General features: G+C 44.2%; 1 protein-coding gene across 7 annotated transcripts in view; it reads right to left on the reverse strand.

The window, feature by feature from the left end:
- Window positions 1–3,447: 3,447 nt before the first annotated feature.
- The window catches only part of CTDSPL (CTD small phosphatase like), an 86,731-nt gene continuing 75,172 nt past the window's right edge, over window positions 3,448–15,006 (reverse strand). For 3 of the 7 annotated variants that reach the window (XM_032708263.1, XM_032708293.1, XM_032708282.1), the window contains 2 exons: window positions 14,416–14,537; window positions 5,662–5,846 (listed from right to left, as the gene is read on the reverse strand). In XM_032708263.1, the coding sequence (XP_032564154.1) occupies window positions 5,672–5,846; window positions 14,416–14,537 (297 nt within the window). In that variant the 3' untranslated portion in view covers window positions 5,662–5,671. Of the gene's footprint in view, window positions 3,511–5,661; window positions 5,847–10,601; window positions 14,538–15,006 lie in introns of those variants that run through there. The other 4 variants (XM_032708322.1, XM_032708303.1, XM_032708313.1 and 1 more) reach the window with 2 other exon arrangements.

The following is a 15,006-nucleotide window of genomic DNA, read 5'->3' on the forward strand; positions in this document are numbered from 1 at the left end:
GAGTCTGTAGACCCATGTGCTGCTGGATTTGTTGTTCGGTATTTCTACTAAAAGGAGTTCAGAGGGAAGAGAAGAGAAGAGAAGAGAAGAGAAGAGAAGAGAAGAGAAGAGAAGAGAAGAGAAGAGAAGAGAAGAGAAGAGAAGAGAAGAGAAGAGAAGAGAAGAGAAGAGAAGAGAAGAGAAGAGAAGAGAAGAGAAGAGAAGAGAAGAGAAGAGAAGAGAAGAGAAGAGAAGAGAGAAAAGAAGTATTCATTTGGAAAGGATCTACAATGATCATCTACTCCAACTGCATCGTGTGCCCTTATACCTAGGATGTAGCTGTATGATAGTCCTAATACATTGCTGAAATCTTTTTTTTTTTTTTGGTTGAAAATTAATCCCTCTTTTCAATGTGACACAAATCAGACTTCCTGCAGAAAACCAGACATTTATCCTGGTAACAACTTTCTCCCTCTTCTAGAATCCTGGAATGGTTTGGGTTGGAAGGGACCTTAAGGATTGTCTAAGTTCCAAGCCCCCTGAGCAGGGACACCAGAAGAGAGAAGAGCCTCTCTGTGTTCTTCTTTCCTCCCACTGTGCTTTCCATACTCTCCCCTCTGTGGCACTCCCAGCCCACTTCATCTCTAATTTCCGCCTTAGGACACACTGGCACTGACCACAGCTCTGAGCAAAGTCTCTCTGGCATCCAGTGGAGCAGCAGCACTTAGTTCCCAGTTTTTATATAGCTCCCCTTTTGAATATATTCCTCGAAAGGGATGGGGATTTTTTTGGCAATGGTTTGTTTTCTCAAACTTGTGGTTGTTTTTCCTTCCGAAGCACAGTGTAAGTGATCCAGACTTTGTCACTCATTGCACAGAATCATAGAACCAGTAAGGTTGGAAAAGACCTCTAAGATAATGAGTGCAGCTGTTAAACCAACACTGCTGTGTTCACCACTAAATCATATCCCCAGGTGCCACATCCACACATTTTTTTGAACACTTTCAGGGATGGTGACTCCACCACTTCCCTGGGAAGCCTGTTTCAATGCCTGACCACCTTTTCAGTGAAGAATTATTCCCTAATATCTAATCTAAACCTCCTCTGACACAATTTAAGGACATTTCTTCTTGTCCTATTTCTTGTAACCTGGGAGAAGAGACCAACTCCACCTTGTTACCACCTCCTTTCATCTCCCTGCTCTCTTTCTGGTCTCTGTTCATATATTTGATCTGCTTGGATTTATCACACAAGGGAGATCTCTAATTTTAATCATCACTGGGAAAACTCACCTCTGCTCCTCATGGAGTTTGAACTGCAGATTGTTCCTCCATGGCTTCAGAGACCCATCACTGACACCACTCTCCTGGTTCAGCTGAAAGACCATCAGTCAGGTGTGGCCACACCCACAGCCCCACCGACAGCAACATGATTCTGCAGGGAGCTTCCCTAAAATAACAGCAGTGTTTAACACAGTGCCTCACTTTTATCTTCCTCCAGCACAATAACTCCACTCCCTCAAGGCAGTAACCAAAACCACACAGGAAGGGGTTCTCCCAGGGGAAACTGCATTAAGAAGTGATCTTTGGAAAGCCCCTCCAAGCCCACCGAGCTTAAGCAGCTGAGTTTGAGACAGGAGGGTTTAGTTCTTTCCATGGGGCTTTGGGCATGACTAAAGCAACTTTTGCTCAGATTTCCTGAAGGCAGCACACTTCCCATTGGGCTGGGGGAGCTGAAGGATGAGCAAAGCTACGTTACAAACCTCTGGACAAGCAACTGATGGAGACAAACAGCAGCTGGAGCAGGCAACAGCGAGGAGGTAACAACTGACCTCAGCCTGGTCTAGTGGAAGGTGTCCCTGCCCATGGTAGGGGGTTGGAAATAGATGGTGTTTAAGGTCCCTTCCAACTCAAACCATTTGGTGATTCTCTGATACCACTTTTTGGCCATTGCCACCCAGTGCCTTGGGCTGATCTGAGATGAGGAAGGCTTCTCCTGTGACCGTTTTTCCCAGCAAAAAGGCATCTGATGTTATTTTCCCCAATTTTTCATGTCTTCCAACAGAGACAGTTAGTGTTTGATGAAGTGCTTTGAAGCTGCTGCCTTGGTTGTAGATCTGAAGGCAGCTCCAGTACCTGACAGCTTGTGCTTCCCATCCTCCCTCCTCCCTTAGCCTGACACAGTCATTCTCCCCTCCTACCCTGCACAGGACTGTGCCTTCACACAGTTTGCAGTCTTGGATTGGGACCATTCAGAGTTTAGCATCTCTCTCTATTTCTTCTCGTTGAAGAAGTTACCTGCAAGTTCAAATTGAATGTTCAGAGGCCAAACAGAGCTTGCTGGTACTGCAGCAGCCTTAGTTTTCCCATATCTGTGTTTCTTTCACTACAGCAGTGAAGCTTTTTCATAACAGCCCTCAGACCAGCCCTTGAGGCTGTTTGTTGATAGAAGGAGTAAGGCTAGAGTTGCTACTCACATAAGGAAAAAAAAAAAGGAAAATAATAATCACAGAGCTCTTCTGAACTTTTAAATTACTAGTAAAAAAAATAATTTTTTAATTTTAATTTTTAATTGTTCCAATTTTTTAATTGCCATAGAACAGGAGAGGGGAGCAGACATTTCATAGAAATTGACAACTTCATGATCTGTTTTGATAAAATATGGGCATTGAAAAAAAGCAACTCGGAGCACTTTCACCCATCTCTAACTGTTGTTGTTACAGAAGAACCAGCTCTCCAGAGCATGGAGAGGTGGGAGGTCACAGCACAGAAAATCCTGCTCCATGCCACACCTTTCCTGGCAGGGTTTTCTCAGCAGGGCCATGGCAGGTGGGATCTCTCAGAATCCTAAAACGGTTTGGGTTGGAAGGGAACTTAAAGATCATCCAGTTCCACCCCCTGCCATGGGCAGGGACACCTTCCACTATCCCAGGTTGCTCCAAGCCCTGTCCAACCTGGCTTTGAACACTTCCAGGGATGGGGCATCTACAGCTTCTCTGGGCAACCTGTGCCAGGGCCTCACCACCCTCATATTGAAACATTTCTTCCTAATATCTGATCTAACCCTGCCTTCTATCACTGTAAAGCCATCCCCCCTTGTACTATCACTCCAAGCCCTCGTCCAAAGTCCCTCTCCTGCTCTCTTGGAGCCCCTTTAGGCACTGGAAGGGGCTCTGAGATCTCCCTGGAGCCTTCTCTTCTCCAGGCTGAACATCCCCATCTCTCCCAGCCTGTCTGCAGAGCAGAGGTGCTCCAGCCCTTGGAGCATCTTCATGGCCACCTCTGGACTCGCTCCAGCAGCTCCACGTCCTTCTTGTGTTGGGGTCCCAGAGCTGGACACAGCACTGCAGGTGGGGTCTGAGAAGGGCAGAGCAGAGGGGGAGAATCCCCTCCCTCGACCTGCTGGTCGCAGTTCTTGTGATGCAGCCCAGGGTGTGCTCATCTTGCTGGAGGATGAGCTGCCACTCTCTTTATTTGCAGAGGTTCATAATGATCCAATTTCTGCTTCACTAGTTCTCAGGAGGTATCTGCTCTAAAACAGAAAAAGATATTAGGGAAAAGATCCCCCTATTATGACTAATTAGTCACTCTGCTTCAACACTTGTAACTGTCTCCAGGATGGAGCCGATACCTATTTTGGTGGTGAGATCCCTAAAAATGGGTGACAGCACACAAACCCAGTGCCTGTGAGATCCAGCCTGTCAGCAAGCACATCAAATTCATTATTTTAAAAAAACATCACAACAAAGTGTCACAGCTGACAACCTGGTTACCAAGAAGTTAAAAGAAGAACTTGATTTTCTGTGTAGTTGAAATTTAGAAAATCCGAAGCAGCCAGAAAATCTGGTTCCCTTTGCTGCCTGTAGCTGACTCACTGCAGGCAGATAAAAAGCATTTATCCCCCAGCTCCCAGAGATTTTCAGGAGAGCCAGAGTGATGTGGAATCAAATGAGGCAAGGCTGCAGCCCTCAGAGAAGATATAAGAACAAATATTATTTGTGGAATTGTTTTACCCCTTGGACAATGGGGTACAGATAATTTCCTTCCTTTTCATCAGAGTGAAGGTGAGAAGTGCCTGTGCCCCAACAGCATCCAAGAAAATTAAAGGATTCAGGGAGAAACAGGATCTTGGAGAGATCAGAGTCACATTTAACACCAAGCCATTAACTGGAGTCTTTAACTGGAGCCTGACCTTTTCCCTGACACACTGTGTATCACTGTAAAGGTTGGGAGATGCCTGTCAAGGAATTTTTTCTCCTTTTAATTTAAGTTCTCCCTATTGGCTGGGTTACATTAATCAAGTTACACCTTCATTCTCCATCTCATGGGGAACAGGTATTTGCAGATCATCTGATTTTTGCAGCAGAGAATGTCTTTGTTTTGCTAACAGAGATGCAGGTGTTGCAGCAGCATCCCCTCAGCTCCAGCACCCCCAGGGCCCTGTGTGCTGGAGCTGCCTGTGACAGGCAAAGCTGTCACCTAGAAAAGCCAGGAATTGGGCCCAGGCAGGGATCCCAGCGTGGGATTTAGCTTTCAAGGCAGCCTCCCCTGCATGAATTAACCTTCAGGTTAAACACAAGCCATCCACCCTGTAGTGCATCATGTCCCCTGGGGCAGCCAGACGGGGTTTGCCTCTCCCATACACATCTGGAGATACCCATCAGCATCTCTTGGCCCCATGTTGTGTCACTGGAGAACACTCATCTTCCCTTCTAGTCACACTGCTTTGCTAATCAAATGGAAAATGCGTAAAATAAAAATGGCAATACGTGCAAAGTAAAAATATTCTGAGTGAGAAGAGTGGTTTTGCTCCCCACAACTAACGAGGAGCAGGATTGCAAGGGGTTTAGTGTGACCTCCAATCCAGATGTTTTGCACTTGGAGGAGTAAAACAATCAACACACAGGGAAATCTGTTCATTCCTCTAAAAGAAGGGGTAAAAGAGGGGAGAACATCTGAGGCACAAGGAAGTAGCCTGTCCAAGGCTGGATGACTCTGCAGAGCCCTCCTCCTTTACCAGGACAGCTGGTCACCCCATTCCTGGGGACAGCAAGTCAAGAGGTGGAAAAAGATACATGGGAATTATAGAATCAAAGCACACCAGGTTGGAAGAGATCTTGAAAGGTCACCTGGTCCAACCAGTCACACGAAAGGAGCTGGATGAGGTTATCCATCACCCCGTCCAGTTGCATCTTGAGATCCTCCAGTGATGGGGACTCCACCACATCCCTGGGGAAGTTGTTTACGTGACTGACTGTTCTCACTGTAAAAAATTTGTCTTATGCCAAATCAAAACCTCTTCTGGTGCTACTTGTACCTGTTCCCTGTTGTTCTCCGCATGACTCCGTGTGAAGAGGGAGCCTCTGTACTCTGCAGCTGTGATGAGGTCCTGCCTGAGCCTTCTCTTCCCAGGAAAAAGGGACCTGACTCCTTCAGTCTTTCTCACAGGGCAGGTGCCTCCAGTGAGAGGGAGCAGAAGGCCAAGGGGATGGGCAGCAAAGGGAGGTGGTGAGTTGGAAAAACACTTCTCTTCAGAAAACAAGAGCATGTTGGGTACGTGAAACCAGACAATGCCCTCACTAACAGGGAGGAGCAGCCCTGCAGGTGTGGTCCATTCCCTGGTGGATGCAGCCCTTCTGGTTCAGCCTTGACCCTCCCCTCACCCCCGTGCTCTGGCCCAGGTCTCACACGGCTCAGCACACACGGCAGGGAAGCGGAATTGGCACAGAGAGAGGTGCCTTGTTACACACCTGCCAGCCTGGCACCACACTGCTTTCTTCTTTCTCTTCCTCCCCCGCCTGAAGACTCAACATTTGTCCACAGTCCTCCTGATGTACTTCAGCCAAATCCCAGTTTAAAATGATGTTGCTTTAGAAAGAGAAGGTGAGCAGCAGAGCTTTTGGAGGAAAACAAGGTTTACCACACCAGGGACATAATTTAGAACTCAACTATTTGAGAAATGCTGATTTTCCTCTTTATTTTTCATGTGCTGATCACATGTTTCTGCGTTTTCGTGGAAGAAAAAATAATCAAGAGACTAAAATTATCACGAATACTTACCTGTATTCAGGTGAGGGGCCACAGGTTCCTTTTGCAAAGGAAACTCAGCATTCATTGGGCAAATGAAGAAATTGCCTCTGAAAGATTTTTACCTGAAGGAAGATGTTTTCCGTGGAGTGCAACCCTGGCAGGGGATTCAGATATTCGAAGTTGTGGTGATGCTTTTACTCGAGATAATGCCTTTTAAAAATCCTCTACGGTGCCTTTAAAAGCCAGCGCTGCACAGCTGCACCATCTCGTGGTGTGACAGAGCCCTGCATGGCCCGAGCCTTTATAAGCCTCCTCATTTTCCCAAAACTTGGATCATGGATACATCAAAGCCAAGTGCACCCACTGCCAGACCATGCCACGGCTTGGCCCAGCAGAGTTCAGAGCCACAAAGCCCCCTCCAGACCTCCCCCAGCTCCTGTCCTTCCTGCCTGCTCATCCCTCTCCCCGAGGTGCAACAGTCCAACCATTTTCCAACCACAGCCATCATCATTCCAAATATTTGCCTGACCCCTCCAGTTATTATTTCAAGATCTATCCAGCAGATTAGAGATCAGGCCAGTGGGTGATTATTCATCTGAACCTGCTCTACCTGCCTTACTAAGATGTGTTACAGATGATTCCAATGAAATCAAGGCTCTGCTCACTATTTAGAGAAAATATTAAAAGGAATATTAAGGGTCACAGAGCTACAGCCCCGTGATGCAAAGCCAAGGGCAAGACCTGTATGTGCTCAGTCTCAGCCCTACTCCTACACAGCATGTGGCCCAACTCAGCTGTAAGTCCCTTCCAACCTAAATGATTCTATAATTCTGTGATTAAACAGGCTCAGGTCTTGACAAAAAGCTTCCTCTCTTCTTCTAAATGCATTTGCTTGTGAAAGAACAAAATGGCCCACGACATCAGACTTTGTGCCTGAGCATTTCAGATGCATAAAAAACCCCACAGTGGTTCTCGACCTCTGAGGGTACAGCACAAAGTAACCAGGAGATTAGGCAGAGACTAGGAAAAAAATCCTAAAGGCATTTTTATAGAATGATTATCCTGTTAAAAACACACATGAAAACGTCAGACTTTTGTATTTCTGTGGGTTTGTCTTCCAGTAAATGCTTAACTTACACCCAGCTTCTTCAGCATGCCCCTTCCATGCGGACCTAACTCGGGGACATGTGCCAGGTGAAAAGCTGCTTCACAGGAGCACCTTGAACCAACCCAACTCAGGCACAAGGCGGCTCCCCCAGTTCCTCCCAATCCCTTAGGGGATCAATGTTGTTTGCCCACAGACTGGCTGACCCAAAACCAGTGTCAGGTCACCAGCTCACCACCACTACGGATGGATCAGCACTCACAACTGGCACTGCCAAAGTTATGGAGGCAGATGCCACTGCAGCCTGGAAGGAAGGCAGGGATGTGCCTCCTGATCTGCTCTCAGGCCCTATTTATCCCTACAAACCCAGGACAGGCAGGTAAGGAACCAACCCACTGCTTCAGGGGTGCTGTGAGCACTACAAGAGGGGTGCTGCACACAGGAACTGACAGGGGGTTGTACAGGAAACCCCACCAGTCCCCAACAGTTTTCTCCCACTTCCTTATCCCCTCCCAGAAATCCAGGATCTCGCTCCTTTCTCAGCTCCCACTTCTGTACAGGCTTCAGCGGCTCTGGAAGCAGCAAGATGGCTTTATTGAAACCTCAGCAGGTTAACCAAGAAGAACAGGAACTGAACCCACCTGCCAAATATGCTGCTAGAGGAAAGAGCCCTTGATGCTCAGCAGTCAGGGCTTTCATCTTTATTAAAGCCCAGGAAGTCCAAAGAGTTGTGAGAGGAATGGAATGAGGAGAACTCTCTGGCCTGATTCTCTGAAGCCTTTGCTTCCCCCTCCCAGTATTTCCCCCATGGAGAATGGCATGTGGGCACAGTGGGGGACTCCTGGGAGCAGCCCTCAACTATGTGCATTATCAGACATGAAAGGATGAAAAAAATAACACAGATAGTTTATTGTCAAACTGAATCAAAGCGTGGAAAAAAAAAAATAAAATCACAAGGTTACACTGTAAAGAAATTTGGTTTTCATCACAAAAGCTCATTAAAATCGGACAAAAGAAAACAACCCATTGTCAAGCCAGCAACTCCTCTGAGCCTTGGAGTGCAACATTTATTGAAACGCCAGGAATTCTGAGGCGGTGACATCGCGTTTGTAGGGACAAAACGATCAACCCTCATTATCTGGGAGAACAGAGGTTCTGTGAGGGGGTGACGTGTTTCTGGCTGAGCGGTGACTCCTCCGTTCCCCTTCGAGCAGCAGCAGCCTTGTCCTTGCTGGAGTCCAGCCCGAGACGATGGCCAAGGCTGGCGGGTGCCAGCTGCGCTGCCTTTCTTTGTCCAGCATTTTCCTGCAGTTTCCATCCTGATCAAGTGTGTTTACATCCCTCAATCAAAGGGCTGTTCCAAAATTAAAGGCTGTCGGGTGCGCAGAGAAGAGCGGTGGGAGCTACGACGGGTCCACCGAGGCCCGGGGACACGGACACGGCCAGCGCCTCCCAAACCCAGTTTGCTGCTGATCCAAGCAATGACCAAACCCTTCTAATTGCTTTTGAATCTGGGAAACTGTGTAACTGCTGATGCAGAGACCTGCCCTACGGAGCCAAACCCATCTGTGTGTCCTGTGTTTCAGAAATGCCCATTAAGTGGTATCGGGCAATTACGGAGAACCCGGCTCCTCAGCACAGCTCCTTCCCAACAAAACACTCCTGGAAGCTTCCCAAGTTTGAGTCTGCCAACCTGTCCAAACCAATATATTACCTACAGATCATTTATTCACCAGTAGCTCCAGTGGAAGCAGAGGAGTCCAGGAGAGCTTTGCCTGGTCTCCTGCCAGCGTAGCTGGGCTGAGGGGAAGTCTGGATGGCGAGGGTCGCTTGCCAGGAAAACTGCTGGAGACTGCAGGATCCCCTGGAGTGCAGCCCACCTGGAAGAGGCCCTATCCCATCCTGCAGGGGATTTCAGAGTGGTTGGCTTTCCTTCTGAGTCAAAAACACAATGAAATGGGGGAAAAACATGGGAAGGTGTTTTAAGTACGTAGACTAGGGTGTGCTCGGTTTTAATCAGTCAGGACAGAACAACAAGGATCTTTCTCACTGCTGTAAATGAGCTGTTTTATGAATTTTGAGACACTTGTTTTACTGAGAGAAAAAAAAGAAAGGCATCTTTATCCTAAGTAGCAGCTAAGGAGACTGGTAAAACTAAAAAAAAAATCCCCTAAACAAACCCCCCCAAAAACAAACCTAAAAAAAAAAATTTTTAAAAATCAACCTCCTGACTCACCAGTACAAAGTAAAGGCAGTCTAGTCATTCCAACTGATCACAGGACTAACTAAAAAATATTTTTAATTGCAACTAGTGTGCTATCTTGAGCCAGCTGCTTATTCCAACAGGCCTGAGGTTTTCTGCTCATAAAGCGTCAATAATATGTGCCTTTTCCTAGAAAGGAAGGCTCTGCCTAAGTCTTATTGTGTCAGATAAAGAGTCCCAAAATAGATTTTCCAACCAAATAAAGTGTTTTATTCAGATATTCATGTGGATATGGCAGTGATGTTAAGAACAGCTATTCAAGTAGCTGAAGTAAGCCCTTCAAAAGAAGTCACACAGCTTTGAGACTTGAACAAATTATTGTATGATCTCATCCAAGAGATCTAAATAGCTGGAACATCTGCAGGAGTCGCCACCAATTTATTTAGCAGAGTTCAACAGTAGTTCATCAGCTCTGTTTGCACAAGCAGGTGCCAGGGCAGGCACTGAGGAGTCCTGCACACGACTTAAAAAGAGGAGAGGGGGAAGAGGGTTGGACATAGATGGATGATTTTATGGTTTAACATGGATGTGCATTAGCAGGAATAATGTCCCTGACAAATTAGGGCAGTGCCTTTTACTGAAGAAGTGCAGAATTTCTTTTTCCCAGAGAAGTATTACATGCACAAGTAACTATATTGTTAAAATTTTTTATTTGTGACAGTAAAGAAACCATTCAATACCTGATTGACAACACTTCTCTCTCCTGCAAACACTCATATGGTATCTGTAGTGTTTCTCAAGTATTGCTGGATTGTTCATTGCATCAAAGTGTAAACAGCTCCATCATAAGAAAAAAAAAAAAAAGAAGGAAAAAAAGAAAGAAAGAAACATTTCCATTGCTTACTCCTCCGTTAAGGAGTTCCCAATAGACCTTTAACAAGAAATAAAAGAGAGTCAGCTGGGATTTTACAATAACCATGTGAAACAGAAAACTGACAGCTGGTTTTGCATAGTTACCCAGAGATTCTGAAGCAATTGCCCCACGCCAGTCTCACCTGCCCCCTCCTCGCCCCACAAAGGCAAAACATCACAGCACCTTGGAAATCAGAGGCACAAACTTGTTTCCGTTTTACAAATAGGGCTGTGCGGTACTGTGGTTTATTAGGTTAAAAACAACCTGTAAAACAGAGGATTTACGTCTCCAGAACTTATATAACTACTTTTCTTTTTTTTTTTTTTTTTGATACACTGAAATTTCAAAAGCTGCAACATCAGCACACACCAGTGTCATTTAGATACTTTATTGTCCCCAACCAGTCTAATCAAAATCATGCTGTAAGAAAGTGATTTGCGTACACTGACAACCAAATGTCTCCAGGTGTTGAGCTTCCTCCATGTAGAACTTCGCTGTTAAATAAAGATCAAAAGGGCAAAACAAAGAGACAAATTACTCTTCCAAAGCTACCTAAAATGAACACAGCAATATTGTACATTTTGCTACCATCTCCCATTCCAAGCCTGCCACGCTTCCTGGCGGTTGTTAACAAGGACTCTGCGCACAGCCCTAGTTTACAAATGGCAATTTAATCGTTGACACCTCAGCTGAATTTAAAGAATCTAAGGCAATTCTGCCTTACAGCTTAATTCAAAAATACCTGTACAGGCAAAAAACCGTTTTTAACCCGACATAAAAAGGACAACAGAACTTCAGGCCAGGCAGCATCTCTTTAGCTGAACGGGACGACCAACTGGAAAAGACTTTTTAATAACTCCTATAATATCCAGAAATAATAAAATTGAAACCCAGGGTTTATAACAGCCCTGGTGACCTGCATGCACTAACTGCACTTCAAAATATGCAAGAGATTTAGGAAACAAGTATTTTTTTTTTTTTTCCTATTTTAGTTTTTAAACTCTTGTATTTAAAATACAATCAAATACCCGTATTGCGAATTTTACAGACATTCCATTATCTGACTGTATGGACAGAACTATATTGCTTTGTTACAATCTAGAAACTAAATATAGAGCGTATGTATATCCACGCAAACTCAACACTTGAAATTTCAAGTACGATGGTAAGTGTCAAAATAACCAGCTAGGACAGTTTGATCCCTCTGGTCAAATCTGAATACACAGGGGAGTCCAAACCTGATTGCAGAGCACTCCAAGTGGGTTAAAAAATAAAAAAATTACTAAATTACTCAAAACTTACAGAAAATACTCTTAATATTAAGGGATCAAAGCTGTGGCTAAGTTTTTTGCCTTTGTCACAAAATGTTATTTTGATGCTTTACTAAAACTAACTTATTAAAATAAGTTGGGATTTTTTTTATTTTTTTTTTTTTAAATTTGTGGATTTTAAGAGCCAAAATAATACAGTGTTAAGTACGGTTTGTACAGAACATCATCAGAACCCTTCCTGCAGAAGCTGGTGCAGAAGTTCAGTTGCCCGTTCTATGTGGATTTTAGAACAATACAAGACACTTTTAATAATAGTCAACATTCATTCACAGACTTAAGGCAACTGGTTCATGAAATCGCTGCTTTCAGAGATGCCAACGGATGACATGGTTTGTCTCACGTACAACAGGTCACCACGGTGGGTTATTTATTGTCTGTTTGGTCTAACGCTTTGCGAGAAAAGTCTTTGAGTTTTCTTGTTTTGTGTTTTTTTTTTTTTTTTTCAGCCATTCCTCTCATACCTGCACGACTAACTACAACCTGAATACTTCCCTGCAAACTGCATTTGAAGCCCAGAAGCCGCAAAACGCAGTTGAAAAAATACTGCTCAGAGAACAACTTTTCTTTCTTTTTTTTTCTTTTTTTGGCAGCTTACGGTTTTCGTTACTCTGAAGTCAAATACAAAATTAAACAATCTCAAACCGAAAGGGAACGTTAATGGACTAACCAGAATCCATACGTCTCTCTTTTATTTTTTTCCCCTCCGTTTTTTTTTTTTTTTTAAACAAAGTAGGCATTTTTTTTTTTTTTTTTTTTTTAAATTTTAGGTTTGACGGTTTTGTCTTTTGTTGTGGCACAGAATTGTACAGTACTAAGGTAATGCCAGCTGGTAAGAAACAAAACGGTGATGCCATTACAGACTCACACAGAGTGTGACGGGACTGCCTCCAACACCCCTGGGTGCAGCCACAGCTGGAGCACAGCTGCTCACTTTTATACTGTACCTACAACCTACTCACTGCCTGCCCTTCTATGAACGTTGTTAAGCTGCTTCACCAATGATTTTAGACGAGGATCACAAGCCAAGTCCATCGCAAAAAAGTTGGTTTTTGTCCTTTTTTTTTTTTTCCCCCCCCTCAAGTCTTCAAGACTTTGCGAGAGAAACAGAAAAGGCAAAGGGGATCTGCAATTCAGAATTTAGCACGAGGCTAATTAGAAGCACCGAATAGTCCATTTAGTCTTCTCTGGTGACAGCCAAACACAGCTGCACTTTTTTGTGTTTGCAGATTTCTGGGGTGGAGGATAATTAAAAGGTGACACTGGAAAGGGGGAGAAAAAGTAAGAAAGAAAAGGTGTGTGCCTTTTCTTCAAAGGCTTAAAATGTTTAAAAGTTATTCAACTGAAAAAGCACCTCTGACACTGCAGAAGATGCTAAGCAGGTTCTCAGACTCAGAGATGAGTCTAACTCAACTCCAAAGCCAGAGGAGCCATTTTAGTCTAGGCTAGTAACTTGTGCCCTTTTAGCAAAGCTTGATACAGCTCCCAATCTGTACCTTACAGCTTGAGGGAAAAAGAAATACAAATCAGAGATGCGAGCAAAATGCTTTTTTGCATTTTTATACACCAACGAAAGGAGAGGGCTTCACCCCAATTGAAAAAAAAAAAAAAATTAAAAAAAAATACCCTTTACAGGTCACCTTTAACTGAGTTCTCTGGTATTTCAGATACCATTGGATTAATCCATGGGGGTGGGTTATGAAGCCTGCATTTTATTTATTGCCCAAGTTTGCAGCTTACAGAAAATGTTTCATAGCACAGGCACAGTGGCAAAAACAGTATAACAGCCGATGGTCAACTCCATTTGGTGAGTATACAGTAGCAGCAATAAAAAGAAAAAAGTACTCCAAACAGCTCAACACAGATCCAGCTTACCCAGACGGGCTGTTTTAAGAAAAGAATCTTAAACTAATAAATAGATCTCCTCCTCCCCGTTCTCCCAAGATAATGGTTTTCTGAAAATCGAGAGGCATGGCAGTTGTGCGTAAGCAGAGACAACAGAATTTCATCTGTCTACAAGAGAAGGTGCTTTAGGTCTCTCAGCCACCTTGTTTTCTCAATTCCATCATTCCCTGACACACTCAAAACAACTGCAGATATGTTCCAAACTGTGCCCAAAATCATCGTCGGTGAAACAACCGTGTAATGAACCCAATTCACCCCTCCCACGAAACGCCCGAACCTTCCGAGCGTGACAAAGTGTAATGCAACTTAATGTCACTGTGGAGACAGGAACCCAGCATCTTGGTTTCAACTTTTTCCTTTGTTATATATTACAGTGCTCTATAAAATTTTTTTCCTTTTTCCTTTTAAAGCATTTAGACAATACAAGACTAAAAGATGTCTGGAAATACGTCTTATACAAAAATGAATTTTTTTATCTTAAAATAACATTCAAAAAGGCACTTCATTCTGTAAGAAAAAATTCAGAGTCAGGTCAACTGCTCTAAGCAGGGGGGTAAAATTGTCTGCATAGTGGGAGGGGAAGAAAGGGAGAGAAATTCAACTGCTGAAATACAAGCTTCTTTTTTTTTTGGCATGTTTTAAGAAAAGCTGATCCAGTAAAAGATGTCCATTTATGAAATTAATTAAAAGAGTCCCACTTAAAATAGCTTCTTTTTTTTTTTTTTTCCTTTAAAAAAGTAGTCTGAACACATGACCTTAGGAGTCAGGCTTCTGAAGGCTTAAGAGCATCACTCATGATTGTCCTTCGTGTCCAATGTAACAGGAAGATCAAGAGTAGCACTTCTGACAGGGGTGACCTCCCCAAAGCTTACATTTGAAAGAGCTGAAAAAGATGGAGACAGCCTCTAGCAACTGCAATCTAGTAGCAGAAGTCAGTCAAAGTTAAGGGCTACCTGTTGCAGAGTTTATGAAGCATACTGTAAACTTCTTCCTCTTTGCTTAGTCCTTCAAAGAAAGGAATAAGATCTAGCAGCTCTGTGTCTGTCATGTCATCAAACCAGGACTGCACAGGCACCTGAAACAAAGCAACCAACAAAACACTGAGAGGGTTTCATGATGTGAAGGACACGTGAGTTTTGCCTGTGTGGGTGTCCTGCAACACCCATCATCGCAATAAGGCAAATTGCTAATCATTAGCATTCAGGTGGAGCACCAGGTTCAAGCCCATGTTTTGTAGCACCCAACCCCAACCCCAAAGCCAGCTGCAGGACAGTTGACCTTCACCTGCATGTCCAGGTCACCTACGTGACCCACACTGGGCAGCCTGACTAGCTCTGCCTCCTTAACATTCCAGAACAGACTGGAAGGGAGACACAGGTTATAAAGCTGCACTGACAGTTTATTTACAGGCAAGTCTTTTTTTTTTTTTTTTCCCTCTCTAAGAATTATCAGTGTGAGTCACCAGACAGAGGAATGCAGCAACAACCCCTTCTGGCAAGGGGTTTGGAGGAAATATTTAACAGCGAGTACAGAACAGAGCTCAG

Source organism: Chiroxiphia lanceolata, chromosome 1 (genome assembly GCF_009829145.1).
Source record: "Chiroxiphia lanceolata isolate bChiLan1 chromosome 1, bChiLan1.pri, whole genome shotgun sequence".
Lineage (NCBI taxonomy): Eukaryota > Metazoa > Chordata > Aves > Passeriformes > Pipridae > Chiroxiphia > Chiroxiphia lanceolata.